The sequence below is a fragment of the Corella eumyota genome, chromosome 4, assembly GCF_963082875.1.
Source record: "Corella eumyota chromosome 4, kaCorEumy4.1, whole genome shotgun sequence".
Classification (NCBI taxonomy): Eukaryota; Metazoa; Chordata; class Ascidiacea; order Phlebobranchia; family Corellidae; genus Corella; species Corella eumyota.
Window position 1 is genome coordinate 1,663,992 of NC_137493.1, and position 14,785 is coordinate 1,678,776.

The following is a 14,785-nucleotide window of genomic DNA, read 5'->3' on the forward strand; positions in this document are numbered from 1 at the left end:
ATTTAATAACGACCATTTCCTATAGTCATTTATAATATTAATTAGTTCCTCTTTTTAAGTTTATTTGATTAATTACAACGAGTTACAAAAATTAATTAGTTTAAATTTAAATGATTATTTAATTAACCTATATACAGTACAAAAATAAATCATCTTAATTTAAAAAAAACGAGAAATTTCAGTTTGAAGAATGGTAGGTGTTATATTAATAAAAAAAATTTAATTTTTAATTTTAAAATATTACTTTATATAAGTTAAATAATAGTACATATTAAACAGTATAAATAAGTTAAATAATAGTACATATTAAATAATAGTACATATTATTTATATAAGTTAAATAATAGTACATATTAAACATATAAGAAATCTATATTTACAAAACTATTACAATTAGTAAATTAAATCAAATTTTAAACTTTGAACATAAGGTAAATGTTAATTAAGAAAAATAAATACAAAAGATTTTCAAATACCAGAACTTATTATTTACTTTTAAGTTCATCTAACTCTTGTAACACTCTTTCCAATCTAAAAATATATTAAAAACAAATAATTTACTTAAATATTTTCAAAAAAAAGAATATGTTTTTAAATAAGGAAATTTAATATTTAAATAATTTGTTTATATAATTTTCAATAATTACTTCCAATGAAAGCTAGCATTTTTTAGTATTCTATAGCTTTTATTATTCTTTTTACTCAATTAAATTCATGATTTTAATATTTTAACAACTTTTTTTACACAACTAAAAAACATAAATTTAACAAACTTGTTTTCGATTCCTTCCAGTGAATATTTGTGAGAGTTTTCCTCTATTTCTTTCAACCTCATTTCCTCTAAAACTTCAACCTCGAATTCAGCAATTATCTCTTCATATTCTTTAGGAAGTTCATGTTCTGGTTAAAAAGTTTAAATGTTTTATTCAAATATAAAAATAACTAGCATCACAATATGTATATTTATAAAAAAGAAATGGGTTTTTAAAATAAAAACATGTTTATTGCTGTGTACAGGTTAAATATTGCCAGCATATATTAGTTGTGAGTTGCAACCATTATATAACAATTAAAATTAAATAATAGATAGGGCAAGCAATTGACAAGATAGAATAATATTAATTTAACTTGTATTTTTAAACTAAAATTTATCAATTTTGCAACCAAAACCTTTACAATTAATTAACTTACTGAATGGACTAGTCACCACCCTTCCACTACCAAACATTTTCTGAACAATTAGGACCAAATATTCAAGAATAACAAAAGGCGAAGGAATCCAAGACTTCTCTGAATATTCCTCAATAACATCAAGTCGGTGGTAACACCAAAACATGTGAGATTGTTCCTGCACTACTTCAAATGTGTAACTGTATAAAAACAAACGGTTTAATATATAAATTTATTTCAATTTTTTTTTATATCTTTATCCTCGATGTGGGAAAGTCGAATGCGCGACTTAAACAGAGTAACATCAGTACATCCGACCCAGTCTCGAGTTGCCTGTGGCAGTTTGGGATATTATAAATAATAGTTGCTCGATAATTATACTGCTGATTAAGTGCTGGCTCAGCAGGAGTTCATACCGTTTATAGCGCCTTACTCAAGGGCGCTACAGCATGAGATCAGTGGGGATTGAACCCACGACCTCATGTATGGTGTAGCAAGTGTTCTTACCACTACACCATGCTGCCGGCCAAATGCATACACTTAACCAATCTTGGTTTAAATTAAAAGGCATAATTAATGGCAACAGTGTTTAAACCCATGGTAATTATATGCTAGATAAATTAAAAACAACCAATCTAAAATAAAAACAAAAAACTTGCACCAACCTGAACATAGCAATAAGCAGATTTAGCATCAAAATATTGGAGAACAACATGTAAAATCCTGTTAGCATCGCTCTCATAAGGCCTGGATATGCTAAATAAAAAAGTAAATGATTTACATAGCTTTAATTTTTGATTTTTAAGTTAAAAGTGAGTGTGAGATTTTTAATTGAGTGTTTTGCAAGTGAAAAAAAATACTTCTTTTAAGCAAAAATTAATAATAAAAAACAAACAAACTTAAAAGGCTATATATTTGTAAACTTAATCAACTCAAAGCTAGTTTGAAGTAAAATTTTAAGATATATATATTTACTAAACTTATTCTGTTTAATAATAATATTCATACTTGTGTGTACATGTGTTGCATTTCCCATAGCATTGTCATACAGCTGCCAGTATGGGATTCTAATAATACTGTTATACGCAATGAATATCACATCATCAAGTTTTCCCACCTGCAAGTCTACCTCTCTAAAAATAAACACAACTTTTTACTTTTTAAAGTTAGATTATGTTTTTGTTGTAAAGAATGTCAAAAATATGTAATGATAAAAAAGTAAATTTAAAACGGCTAACCTTGGCTTGTAAGGCTCATTGGTGAGAACTGTTAAAATTGTCCCGTAACTGAAAAACACTAATAACACTATGCTGAGAAAAGCAAGCAAGTCTTGTAACTAAAAATACAAAAAAATGTTTAGTTTTTAAAAGTTATGTAAAAGCATTTTAAGATTTTTAAAATAAAACAATTTAAACCGATTAATTTTTAGGAAATGGACAATAAATCAACTATTTATTTAAAATAAGCTGTGTGATAGTACATTAATATTAAACAAACTTAAATTAATATTCTATTTAACAAAATTTCTTTGCAAGTTAAAAATTGTTTTATCATTAAATTAATTTTTTAAACTCTGCAATAAACTGTTTACCATTCTACTCATCATATAAACTTTGGGTCCAAGAAATCTTGACACCAAATATAGCTGAAAAACCCGCAAGTACAAAACAAAAGTGGCAATACATAAAAGTATTTTACCAGCGTACCAAAGACCGTTATCCTCAGCCCCAGACCACATTATTCCTTGACCTAAAATAATATATGAAGTTCACAAGAATTAAATAAGTAGAAATTAGAACCCCTTACAGTCCTACTTACATTATTTACGACACTCACTTACAGTTACTCATCAATAAAAACAACTTGCATGTTAATAAATTAGGCAAATAAAATCAAATTATCAAAGGCAATGCAAGATGTTATAAGGAAATACCTTTGTTACATTAAGTTTTTGCTGTCCAATTTAAATAACAAACAAAAATCTTGAACAGAACTAACCTGTAAAGTAACAAACGAACTTAACAGTATCCAACTTATTCCAAATACTGCTGTGCCAGTTGACAAACTTCCTGAATATTGTATCTTCTGGCGTGGTTGCAATCTAACATCATTTATATTCATGTTATATCATACAGTACAAATAATATTTAAATGCTAGGTTTAACTCGATAGCGTGGCACAGACACACACATAGTTAGAAAACTTTGCTTCACTACATGAGGTCATGGGTTCAATCCCCACTGCTTTCATGCTGTAGTACCCTTAATAAAGGCAATATAAACAATTTAAACTTCTGCTAAGCCAATACTTAAATAGCGGCTTATAATTATTGAGCAAATTTAACCAATAATATCCCAAACTGCCAAAGGCAAAAGACTGGGTTGGGGTAACTGATGTTACTCTATGTTTAGATCATAAAGTCAACCTTCCTACATCAAGAATAAATCAATGTACAAAAAACAGATTATAACCTACATTTATTTAAGATGCAAAATTACAAGCAAAAATGTCTAATTTGTTTGCATGTTAATATTTGAATTATCACAAATTAACAGTTGTCAATTGTATTGTAACAGAATGTGGATTAACCAACTCGGTCTCAGGTTAAGCTAGTTTTATTTATCCTCATCTTGGTAAAATTGTTTATTCAATAACTGCTAATTTTTGTTGACTTACTTCCATTATAGCCTGCATAAGCATTCCTGCCATATAAGTTGCAATAAGAATTGTAAAGCTAAGCAGAACATGTGATGATGTCACAGGTTTAGTTTCAGTTGCTAGGAGACAGAAACATTGAAGGAATATGATGAACACTAACAAGAACTAAACAAAAAAATAATTGTTTTAAAAACTAATTTAAAATGTTGGTGTTCAACAGTTAGAAATCCATTAAAGTAGAACTACACGAGTTCGATTTTGCATTGATAGCAGATCCTAAAAATCAGTAGTTTACAGAGACTGACCAAAAGACAAACCAGCATTGACAGTTCAAGACAGGGTTGAAGTAATAAAGAAAAACAAATAAAACTGTTCAAAGAAATATTAATTTTACCGAGTTTGTATAAAACTTTATTCTTGGAGAGTCCAAGAAATTGTAAATATCACCAAGTGCGTAAGCAAATCTGTTTCTTATTGAATTACTCTTCGAAAAATCAATTTCTTCTTTCTGCTTATCTTCAAACACGTTAATGATTTTGCTAATTCCAACTGTTTGTAATAAAAATAATTTTTATTAGATTATTGTTAGTTAAAAAGCAAAAAAGCAAATTTGACAAATTTAACTTTTATCCCTACCTGGATTTTCAACCGGTTTTGGCTCAGAACATTTTACTTCACTAAACTTTGAAATACAATTCTATAAAAAATAACAAAATAAGTATACATGTAAACAAATTAAAAAAGGTAAAATTATTATAAAAATTATGTAAATACATGGTGAAGTGGTAAGAACACTTGCTACACCACCATGAGGTCGTGGGTTCAATCCCCAGTGCTCTCATGCTGTAGCACCCTTGAGTAAGGCATTATAAATGGTATAAACTCCTGCTGAGCCAGCATTCAATCAGCAGCATATTTACTGGGCAATTATAATCTATAATATCCCAAATTGCCACAGGCAACTCGAGACTGGGTCAAAGTAACTGATGTTACTCTATGTTTAAGTCGCGCATTCAACCTTCCCACATCGAGGATAAAGATGTATATACAAAAAAAAATGTAAATCTTAATGATTTAAAAATAGATATAACCACCTAAAACAACTTATACTTACTGCTTGAAAATCTGCCATAGTTGGGTCACTTTTCTCCAAAACATTTAACCAAGGTATGGATATTGGAAAAGTTATGCCAGCCAGAATCTTAATAAATAATTTAATTTAATAGTAAACAAACAAATTAATTACGATTTAAACATATTTTACTTAAGCAGCTGGTTATCCTTGGGTTTATACATTAAAAAAATCAGCTTTTGCTTTACTGCAAACCTTGAAGTTAGATTGATGTTGTTTTGTTTTTCCGTACCAGATATGATCCAATGCAGTCTGCACTGCACTTAGTACAAAGAAAGGAGGAATCTCACAACTACTAGCTATACTCATACTTGAACAACCTCCTAATTGCTGTAAAATTAAATTTTTTTGGGGTTCAATTTAAACACAGAAAAATTAACCAGCAGCGTGGTGTAGTGGTAGGAACACTTGCTACACAACACATGAGGTTCTGGGTTCAATCTCCACTAATCTTATGCTGTAGCACCCTTGAGTTAGGCACTATAAACAGTATTAACTCCTGCTGGGTCAGCACTTAATTGGCAGTATAATTATCGGACAATTATAATCTATAATATCCCAAACTGCCACAGGCAACTCGAGACTGGTTCGGAGTAACTGATGTTACTTTATGTTTAAGTCGTGCATTCGAGTTCCCCACAACGAAGATAAAGATATATACAAAAAAATATATATAAGAAATATTTTACCAAGCTCATAGCCTCAATTTAAGAAACAAAATTTTAGCCAGGCTCAGTCTTAATGTGCCCTTATCCTAACTTAGTAATGTTTTAATGTTTTAATTAGGTTTTATTAGTTTAAGTTTCACAATTTTGAATTGAGTAATTTACCTCAACTTTCTGTGTAAGTTGACAAACTGTTGTTGCTTTGCGTAAGGTGTAGGAATGATTCACAAAATCTGTTGCCATCTCCAACCAAAAACTAAATAAAAAAATACAAATTAAATAAAAAAAGTAAAACTCCTTTGCTTATGAATTAAAAATTGTTACATCCCCTTCTAGTGTATATAATTTAAAAAATTTTATGAAAAAATTATATATAACCTGGCACATTTCTTTAAACTTTCTGCAGCGTTATCGTTAACAGTTTTTCGAATTTTTTTCGCAATTGCATCACTTACTGCACTTGCCAACAAGGCACAGGCTGTGATAAAACATTATTTGTACAAGTATCAAGTTCTTATAAACACAAACCCGTATTTAAACTTTATTATTCCAAGCAAATATTACAGTTTTGCAAAACCCCTAAAAACAATATAAAAGATTAATCTAATTTGTAATTAATTTATTTACCGGGCAAATAAGATCCTTTCTTCCAGAACAAAACAGCAAGTTCATTCTTGCCCATAAGAGCACAATACAAAAACAAATCAAGTTCAGGGTGAGGAACATAAACAGGTTCTGTATCCAAAACTCGAAAAACATTTAAAGTTAAACCAGATGATTCTTCAGCATCTGAATTAAAAAGTTTAACAAAAAACATTCAGTTTAATGTTAAAATAAATTACATATAAAATTTAATAAAAGGCTATTAAAATTTATACAAATTGTGTTTTAATTTCTCCTACAGCTCAATGCAGTGGTTAATAAAAATATAATAGAACAGCCTAGCCAAAAAAACAATTTAAAAAGAAAAAAACCACAGTCTTCAAACCGGCAGCGTGGTGTAGTTACCAGCAGTGTGGTGTAGTGGTAAGAACACTTTGCCACCACACATGAGGTCGTGGGTTCAATCCCCACTGATCTCATGCTGTAGCACCCTTAAGTAAGGCGGTATAAACGATACGAACTCCTGCTAAGCCAGTACTTAATCAGCAGCACAATTATCGGGCAATTATAATCTATAATATCCCAAACTGCCATAGGCAACTCGAAACTGGGTCGGCGTAACTTATGTTAGAAACTTATGTTACTCTTCGTTTAGGTTGCGCATTCACTTTCCCACATTAAAGATAAAAATATATACAAAAAAAAAAAAAACTAAATATAACCAAACCTAAGTCGCCCTCGTATTCAAACAATTCATCTCTGTAAAGATCAACAACCTCATGACAAGTTAAATGGGAGACAATTCTTCCCATGTTTCTTAGCAACTGAGTTGGGTTGTTGGGATATTTTTCAACCATCTCTCTTAATATTGTGGTGGTTGCTGTTTCCATTGTAGGTTTGTATAAGGCCTAGATAGTAAATAATGATAATGTTACATGATAGAAATGTTTATATCTGAGAAATAATCATCTATTACTGTTTGTTTTTAATAAAATTAATTGAAGGCAGAAGATTAGCCCAAACCAAAAACAAAAAAGTTTGTTTCAAATTTGTTGAATATATACAAAGTTTTATATAGGATTTTAATGTTGTGACTTACCTGATAATAAAGTGACCACAAAGTCTTCACAGTTAAACTTGAAGTACAAGAAATTCCAAGTTCATCCAAATAAACAATAAACTCAACTCTGTTAAAGGACAAAGCCATAGCAAGAAACATTTGAGTGACTGTTGGGTTGTTCTGGCAACATATGAAGAGTTTTTTTTTGTATATATCTTTATCCTCGATAAGGGAAAGTCATTGCATGACTTAAACATAGAGTAACATCAGTTACTCCGACCCAGTCTCGAGTTGCCTGTGGCAGTTTGAGATATTATAGATTATAATTGGCTGATAATTATGCTGCTGATTAAGTGCTGGCTCAGCAGGGGTTCATACCGTTTATAGCGCCTTCGCAAGGGCGCTACAGCATAAGATCAGTGGGAATTGAACAAACGACCTTACATGTGGTGATTGAACCCACAACCACATGTGTGGCGTACCACCACACCATGCTGCTGGTAAAGTTAAAATCCTTTCAAAAATAAATATATTTTGAAGTAAATATTTCGAAATAATTACCCTTATATGATTGGGTGAATGTAAAATAGTTTTAACATTATCCATTCTATTCCAAGCCAGTGAAAGTTGAATTTGGGATCTTAAATCAAAGGTTCTACCTTTATAAAAACATGTTGCTTGTAAATATAAAATCATATATGATATATGTGCATAATGATAACTTAACAACAAGAACAAAAAAAATGTATAATATACCTATTTAAAATGATAATAACTGTTTGTATAATAATGTTTTATAAACTTACAAGCTTTCAGAAAAGCTGTCATCAAATCTTTGGTATTTTTTGATGGATAAAAGATAAACTAAAAACAATAATTAATAAAATAACAACTATTAAATGCAATTCTGTAATTCATAAAAGTTAAAAATTGACAATAAAAATGTTGTTAACATTAACTTATTTTTAGTGAAAACATCTTATAAAAAATTTAGAGTAAGTTTATAAAGTTTTTTTTTTTTTTTTTTTTGTATATATGTTTATCCTCGATGTGGAAAAGTCGAATGCGCAACTTAAACATAGAGTAACATAAGTTACTCCGACCCAGTCTCGAGTTGCCTGTGGCAGTTTGGAATATTATAGAGACTATAATTGCCCGGTAATTATGCTGCTGATTAAGTGTTGGCTCAGCAGGAGTTCATACCGTTTATAGCGCCTTACTCAAGGGCGCTACAGCATGAGATCAGTGGGGATTGAACCCACGACCTCATGTGTGGTGTAGCAAGAGTCTTACCACTACACCACGCTGCCGGTCAAAGTTACTATATTTCTGCATTTAATAACAATTAGGTTCTATCTACTTTAGACTTACCTTGTTTCGTTCACTTATCCATTTCTGAAAACCTTTTGTAATTAAATCAATTTCATTTAAATCGTTGAAATTCAAAGTTAATGTCTTCAACTCATCTTCAAGTTTTGGTTCTTTAGTATTGCTGTTGTAGCTGAAAACAAATACAAAATTAAAGGTATGTATATGTATTAGAAAAAGCAAAAAATATCAGCACAACTAAATAGAATAGTAAAGGCTAAAAATACTAAATTTTTTTGTCTAATGCCTTTAAATATGGTATGAGATCAGCAGTAGGAATCAAACCGAGAACTATATACTTCTCATTAATGTAATAAGACCTTGTGAACCAAAAAAACATAGTACAACTTGCAACCAGTTAATGCATATAAAACAACATTCAAGACAAACCTTCCAACAAAAACATTATCTTTAAAATTCTCAGAATTTCGATTCTGCCACAAAATTTGAACAACTTTATTCGCCCCTTTTTCAATCACCACTGGATGTGCTCTTACTGCAGCTCTTGAAACCTGCATTAAACATTGCTTGTCATCCGATAATAACATCACCACTAGAGGTATTGTAGGTTCTAAATATATTTTAATATTAAAGAATATAATTTGATATTTATCTATGAAATTGATTTCTTTTTTTAATTGTTGAACTTTTACATACATATTGTTATTTAAATTGTTAATTCTATTAATGTTTAACAAACTTAAGTCGAAAAGTATCAACTTAAATTAAAAACTTGATTTACTTTTATCCCGACGATGTCCTGGACATTTTCTTCCTTCATAACCAACATGGTCGTGATCCAAACAAAATGAAGCGATAAAATCAAGAAGCTTGGCCCTAAAGTCACATGTTTGAATCTCGGTGCCCTCCACAAATATAAAGTGGGTGTGGGTGTGGTCTAATGTGCCACCTCCTTCAGGAAGAATCTTTATACTTGTTCGATTTCGACGATCATAAACTGCTGGAAATAAGCCCTAAAAATAAGTTAAATTTTTTTAAATTAGCAGCGCCGTAATGTGAAAACTTCTTCGTAATAATCATGTTGTTAAATTTATATCATTTATAGTGCTTCATGCTAGGGCACTACAGTATGAAAGCAGTGGAAATCAAACCCAAAACCTCATATAGTCAAGCCAAGTGTAACGGACCAGAGACCACTACACCATGCTGCCAGTCACCACAACACAGTAATATTCTTTGATAATTTCAGATATTATTGGTCATGTTAAATATTAATTAACATGCTAATTTGTTTTTTTAGCATAGTTACTTAGCCTTCAGCAACTCTTTATAAGAAAGTTAACTCTTATATGTTATGCCATTATTATTAAAACTCTCATATGTTATGAGGTAAATCCAAGTTTTTTAACAATTATTATATTATTAATTTTATCAAATAATATTAAAATAATGAACAAAATATTTGGCTTACATCTGTGTGGTCTGTATCCAATAATTTATTCTGAAAAACTGAGTTTTTCCTTAAGATTCCAATGATACAACTTCTCGATGGAAAAGAAGAGGGGGAAGACCCCGATGTGATACACCAAGTGTCGTCCATTATTGTATTCCAGTCGGTATCACGTCGGGTAAACTCCCCAGCAATGGAGATTATAAAGTTTGGTAAAGTAAAATGCCAATGCTCAAAAAACAACTTCCATATTACCTCAGGTGCAGTATCGGGACTACATGATATATACTAAAAAAACATGATTTTTTTTGAAACTAAAACTTCAGGTGATTCTAAAACTATTAAAAATATTAGCATTAATTTATTAAACCTGCTTACAAAAATACAATATTTTTAACGTTGGAATTCGCTTAAAAAAGAGCTTTTATAAATTTTGTGCGCATTTATATTAATATTACCGGCAGCGTGGTGTAGTGGTAAGAACACTTGCTACACCACACATGAAGTCGTGGGTTCAATCCCCACTGATCTCATGCTGTAGCACCCTTGAGTTAGGCGCTATAAACGGTATAAACTCCTGCTGAGCCAGCACTTAATCAGCAGCATAATTACCGGGCTATTATAGTCTCTATAATATCCCAAACTGCCACAGGCAACTCGAGACTGGGTCGGAGTAACTGATGTTACTCTATGTTTAAGTCGCGCATTCGACTTTCCCACATCGGGGATAAAGATATATACAAAAAATATTAACCGGAGAGTAAGTAGATCTTGTCACGAAGCTTTTAAACTCGATTTCACCGAAAGAACAAGGATTTAAATCTTCATTACCGTTCACAAAGTAAGCAAAAGCACTCTGAAACGTAATTAAATTATTAGACAACACAAAATATTAGAATTTTTCTAGTTAACTAAGCTATGAAATATTCAGAAATAGTTTCATATTTACTAATTGCGTACGATTTCAATAAAAAAATATGTTAAATTTCATTGGTAAACTGTTTAACCTTCGAAGCCTTCGTATTTCGTCTCGCTTTTCGTGCCTTTCTAATCGCCTTCGGGACCTTACTGGAACGTCTTTTCGCGACCATTGTTAAACCTAATTATGACGTCACAATATAAAAATATCTGCAATTTAAATTAATTTTACTCTCAAAAAATATAAACACGAAACTTTCTTAGCAGAGATTTAATATATAAGCTTGAATTGGTAGAGTTGAAACGGTTAAATAAGTAAATAAACCTTACTTTCACAACTATATCATATATAGCTATGCTTATTAAAATAACAGTAAACTAATAAATATGGAATTGACGAATGTAGGGTAATTAACACTTTTACATAATTATTTAAATCATGACATTGTCAAACCCACAATTAATTTCGCAACTTCCGTCTGTAATTAGCCAACATTAAAGCAACCATTGAATAGGTATTAAAAAGGCAATATTAATATTATATTGTTATAGATTGTAACTTGGCTATTTACCATTTTTAACAAATACAGATAGTAACTTACCCCTTATTTAATAATCCTTTTGGGGGCCTTTTTGTTTATTAATAATAAATAAAAAAGGAACATAAATGCAAGGTCATTGTGAATATTATTGTAAAAAAATTACCTAATTAATTTTGTAAAATAATAAAATGATTTATGATGAATGAATGTGAATTGCAAAAAAATAAATGACCCTGTAATATGTATGTTGACCTATTGTTTGTGACATATTGAAGGTCCGTTGTGACGTCATATGAGATAAAATCTGCGCTAACAAGATGTTTAATTAATATAGTAACAACTCTATATCTTACTTCACATATATCTAAGAATATGTTAAAATCCGGAAAATATTATTACGGTATTTAAAAGTACTTATGGTTCGAAATCTTGGATTTCAAAACATATTGTTATTGTCAGTGTATTGATTATTGTTTTTATACTTTCTAGTCAATTTTTTAAAAGACGATAACTTCTGTTTTTTAAAATTAAAAGTTCTAAATTTTTTAGTATGGATGTTATTACCCTAATGTGTCGCAAACCTCCTATTAAGGACATTTAATCAGTTAGTGTATGTTAAAATGTTTTAGAAGAGACGAGGCTCCCGTATAACTAAACTTCACAAAGCCAAAAAAGGGTTTGTTTGTAGAAAAGCGCTTCGCATCTCCTTAGCCTCAAACCAGACTTGATGCCGGTTCACACCGAACGACGAGAAAACCGTATATGACCTGTCGGCCTTGGACAATAAAATACAGCGTTGGCCACTGGGGTACCAAAAACAGAACATTATTAACCAGAATCTACTGATATTGATTCAACAAACAAAAGAAATACGTAAGAAACCCATTTTCACAGGCGCAATGATAACTTTCGTTCGGCGAACCGAAACAGTGCAGACTCGCTACCATCCCGTGCGGTTTAAACAACGTACAAAAGACTTATTGATATGGAAAAACTCATAGAGACTGTATTTATGTATATTCAAATATATACAGGTTATAAAGGAGACAAACAAGTTAACGCCCATAAGGCAGTTGGACGCTCTAAATCTATTTGTTATTATATTAAACAAGGTTCAATTGTGTATTTTTCGCGTGTCCTTGTAAAAATTGTCGCTATTTGTTATGTAGAGCTAGTGAAAACTGTGCCTAATTTTCTGTTCAGTTTGACTGTATTATTTTATAAATTCAAAGAAGATGGGTCAATAGTGTAGTGTAACCCCTTCTATATATCCTCAATACTTAATTTTTTTAGGAATTTATAAAAACTTACATACATTTTTAATAAAAGAGATCTAAATTTATTAACAAAACGTAAATGATACAATAATTTTAATAAAATTCTTTTTTAATGACTTAAAAAGTCATTTAAAATTTACGAAAATATTGTGACGTCACGAATCTCGGTTTTCATTTTGAATTCGCATGAGCTAGGGCTTGAGCTCGATTAGGGTTAGGAAAACCAGGGTTAGGCTTTCCAATAAAATTAAATCGAGAATCCAAAAAAATTAATTTGGTATAAAAAGTTATGGAAACGCTTCGTTAAATAAAGTACACTGCTTATAAGCATTACATTTTTGAATAACTATTAATAGAAATACAATGCAAGCACATTATTAATACATTATTCCTTGAATTATATCATAATATACCCCTTAAATATACTTTTATGACTTATAAAACTATAGTTAATAAACTGGAGGGCTCTTAACATCATTTCTTCAGTTTTTTTATAAAGGTGCTGTTTAATTTTCTAAACACATTCTTTATTTGACTTATTAAATATCAAAATATATTGTTTCATTTTGACCTGGTTTTGGGTTTAATGTATTAATTTAATTTATGCATGAGAAAAACTTGTTAATTAAATATAATTTCTGGTGTACATAACTATATTAAGAGGTTATATTTAGCATGGTTTTTGATGATAAATTTTACATAATTTTATTTCGATGTTAATTGTTCCATTTTCGAGTTAATTTTCATGTTATATGACAAAGTTAAAAAGTGATTTTCCATGTTTTGGGACAAAGTTATGTTAATTTCCTTGTTAATTGTACCAATTTTAAATTATTTTTTATGTTTTAGGACAAAGTTAAGTTATTTCCAATTTAATTAGACCAATTTTAAGTTATTTTCCATGTTACCAGTTTTAATTTTTTTTTTATTTTAATGGGACAAAGTTAAGTTATTTCCATTTTTTTGGACAATTTTAGGTTATTTTCCATGTTAATTGGACCTATTTTAAATAACTTTTATGTTATGGGACAAAATTAAAGTATTTTCCATGTTAAATTGGCAAATTTCAAGTTATTTTTTATGTTAAATGGGCAAATTTCAAGTTAATTTTCATGTTAAATGGGCAAATTTTAAGTTATTTTCCATGTTAAATGGGCAAATTTCAAGTTATTTTTCATGTTAAATGGGCAAATTTTAAGTTATTTTTCATGTTAAATGGGCAAATTTTAAGTTATTTTCCATGTTAAATGGGCAAATTTCAAGTTATTTTTCATGTTAAATGGGCAAATTTTAAGTTATTTTTCATGTTAAATGGGCAAAGTTGAAGTTATTTTCCATGTTAAATGGGCAAATTTCAAGTTATTTTTTAAGTTATTTTTCAGGTTATGGGACAAATTTAAGTTATTTCCATTTTAATTGGACTAATTTAGATTTATTTTTTATGTTATGAAACCAACGTTAAATTACTTTTATGATATGGGACAAATTCTTATTATTTTCCATGTTAATGGAACTAATTTATTTTTCAAGGTACGTGACAAGTTTTAAGTTATTTCCATGCTTATTGGACCAAATTTAAGTTACAGTTTTAAGTTATTTTCGTGTTAATTGGACAAAGTTTCAAGTTATTTGCCATGTTAATTGGATCAATTTTAAGTTATTTTTCATGGACAAAGTTTAAGGTTTTATTTTATGTCATCGGACAAATTTTTCAACGGTATACATTGCAGAATAAGAATAATAACTGTTTTTCTATTTTTATTTCGACATTGATAAGTTAAAAAACTACATGTAAAACACAGTTACGATACACAAAAGGCAAAGAGTAAAAACATTTATAATTTACATTTAAAAAATGACAAAGGTTACTAAAGAATAAAAATGACGATACAATAAACATCAAAGAAAGCACGGATAAATACAAAAAAAATGCAAAAATACATTTAACTTGAGAATAAAAAATAATTAAACATATTTACAG

General features: G+C 29.6%; 1 protein-coding gene across 1 annotated transcript; it reads right to left on the minus strand.

Moving 5' to 3' along the window:
• Window positions 1–485: 485 nt before the first annotated feature.
• LOC145749509 (transient receptor potential cation channel subfamily M member-like 2) lies at window positions 486–11,191 on the minus strand. The gene is made up of 26 exons (XM_082565294.1): window positions 11,075–11,191; window positions 10,822–10,923; window positions 10,089–10,355; window positions 9,399–9,630; window positions 9,047–9,227; window positions 8,660–8,789; window positions 8,095–8,152; window positions 7,850–7,947; window positions 7,328–7,468; window positions 6,956–7,136; window positions 6,253–6,414; window positions 6,004–6,103; window positions 5,791–5,881; window positions 5,156–5,290; window positions 4,943–5,029; window positions 4,465–4,525; window positions 4,223–4,377; window positions 3,847–3,993; window positions 3,169–3,271; window positions 2,762–2,919; window positions 2,409–2,506; window positions 2,179–2,303; window positions 1,836–1,926; window positions 1,192–1,370; window positions 774–900; window positions 486–531 (listed from the first exon to the last, which is right to left on the minus strand). Exons 1-26 carry the CDS (start codon window positions 11,156–11,158, stop codon window positions 486–488), a joined length of 3,339 nt encoding a protein of 1,112 aa, XP_082421420.1. The 5' UTR covers window positions 11,159–11,191.
• Window positions 11,192–14,785: the final 3,594 nt, after the last annotated feature.

Bases quoted from the DNA above. Each gene is read 5' to 3' on its own strand.
- LOC145749509 (XM_082565294.1), bottom strand. From the start codon at position 11,158: ATGGTCGCGAAAAGACGTTCCAGTAAGGTCCCGAAGGCGATTAGAAAG. The intron at 1,927-2,178 runs GTATGAATATTA...TTTTTTATTTAG, and splicing joins TGCAACACATGTACACACAA to CATATCCAGGCCTTATGAGA. The intron at 532-773 runs GTTTGTTAAATT...ATATATTTTTAG, and splicing joins CTGGAAGGAATCGAAAACAA to ATTGGAAAGAGTGTTACAAG.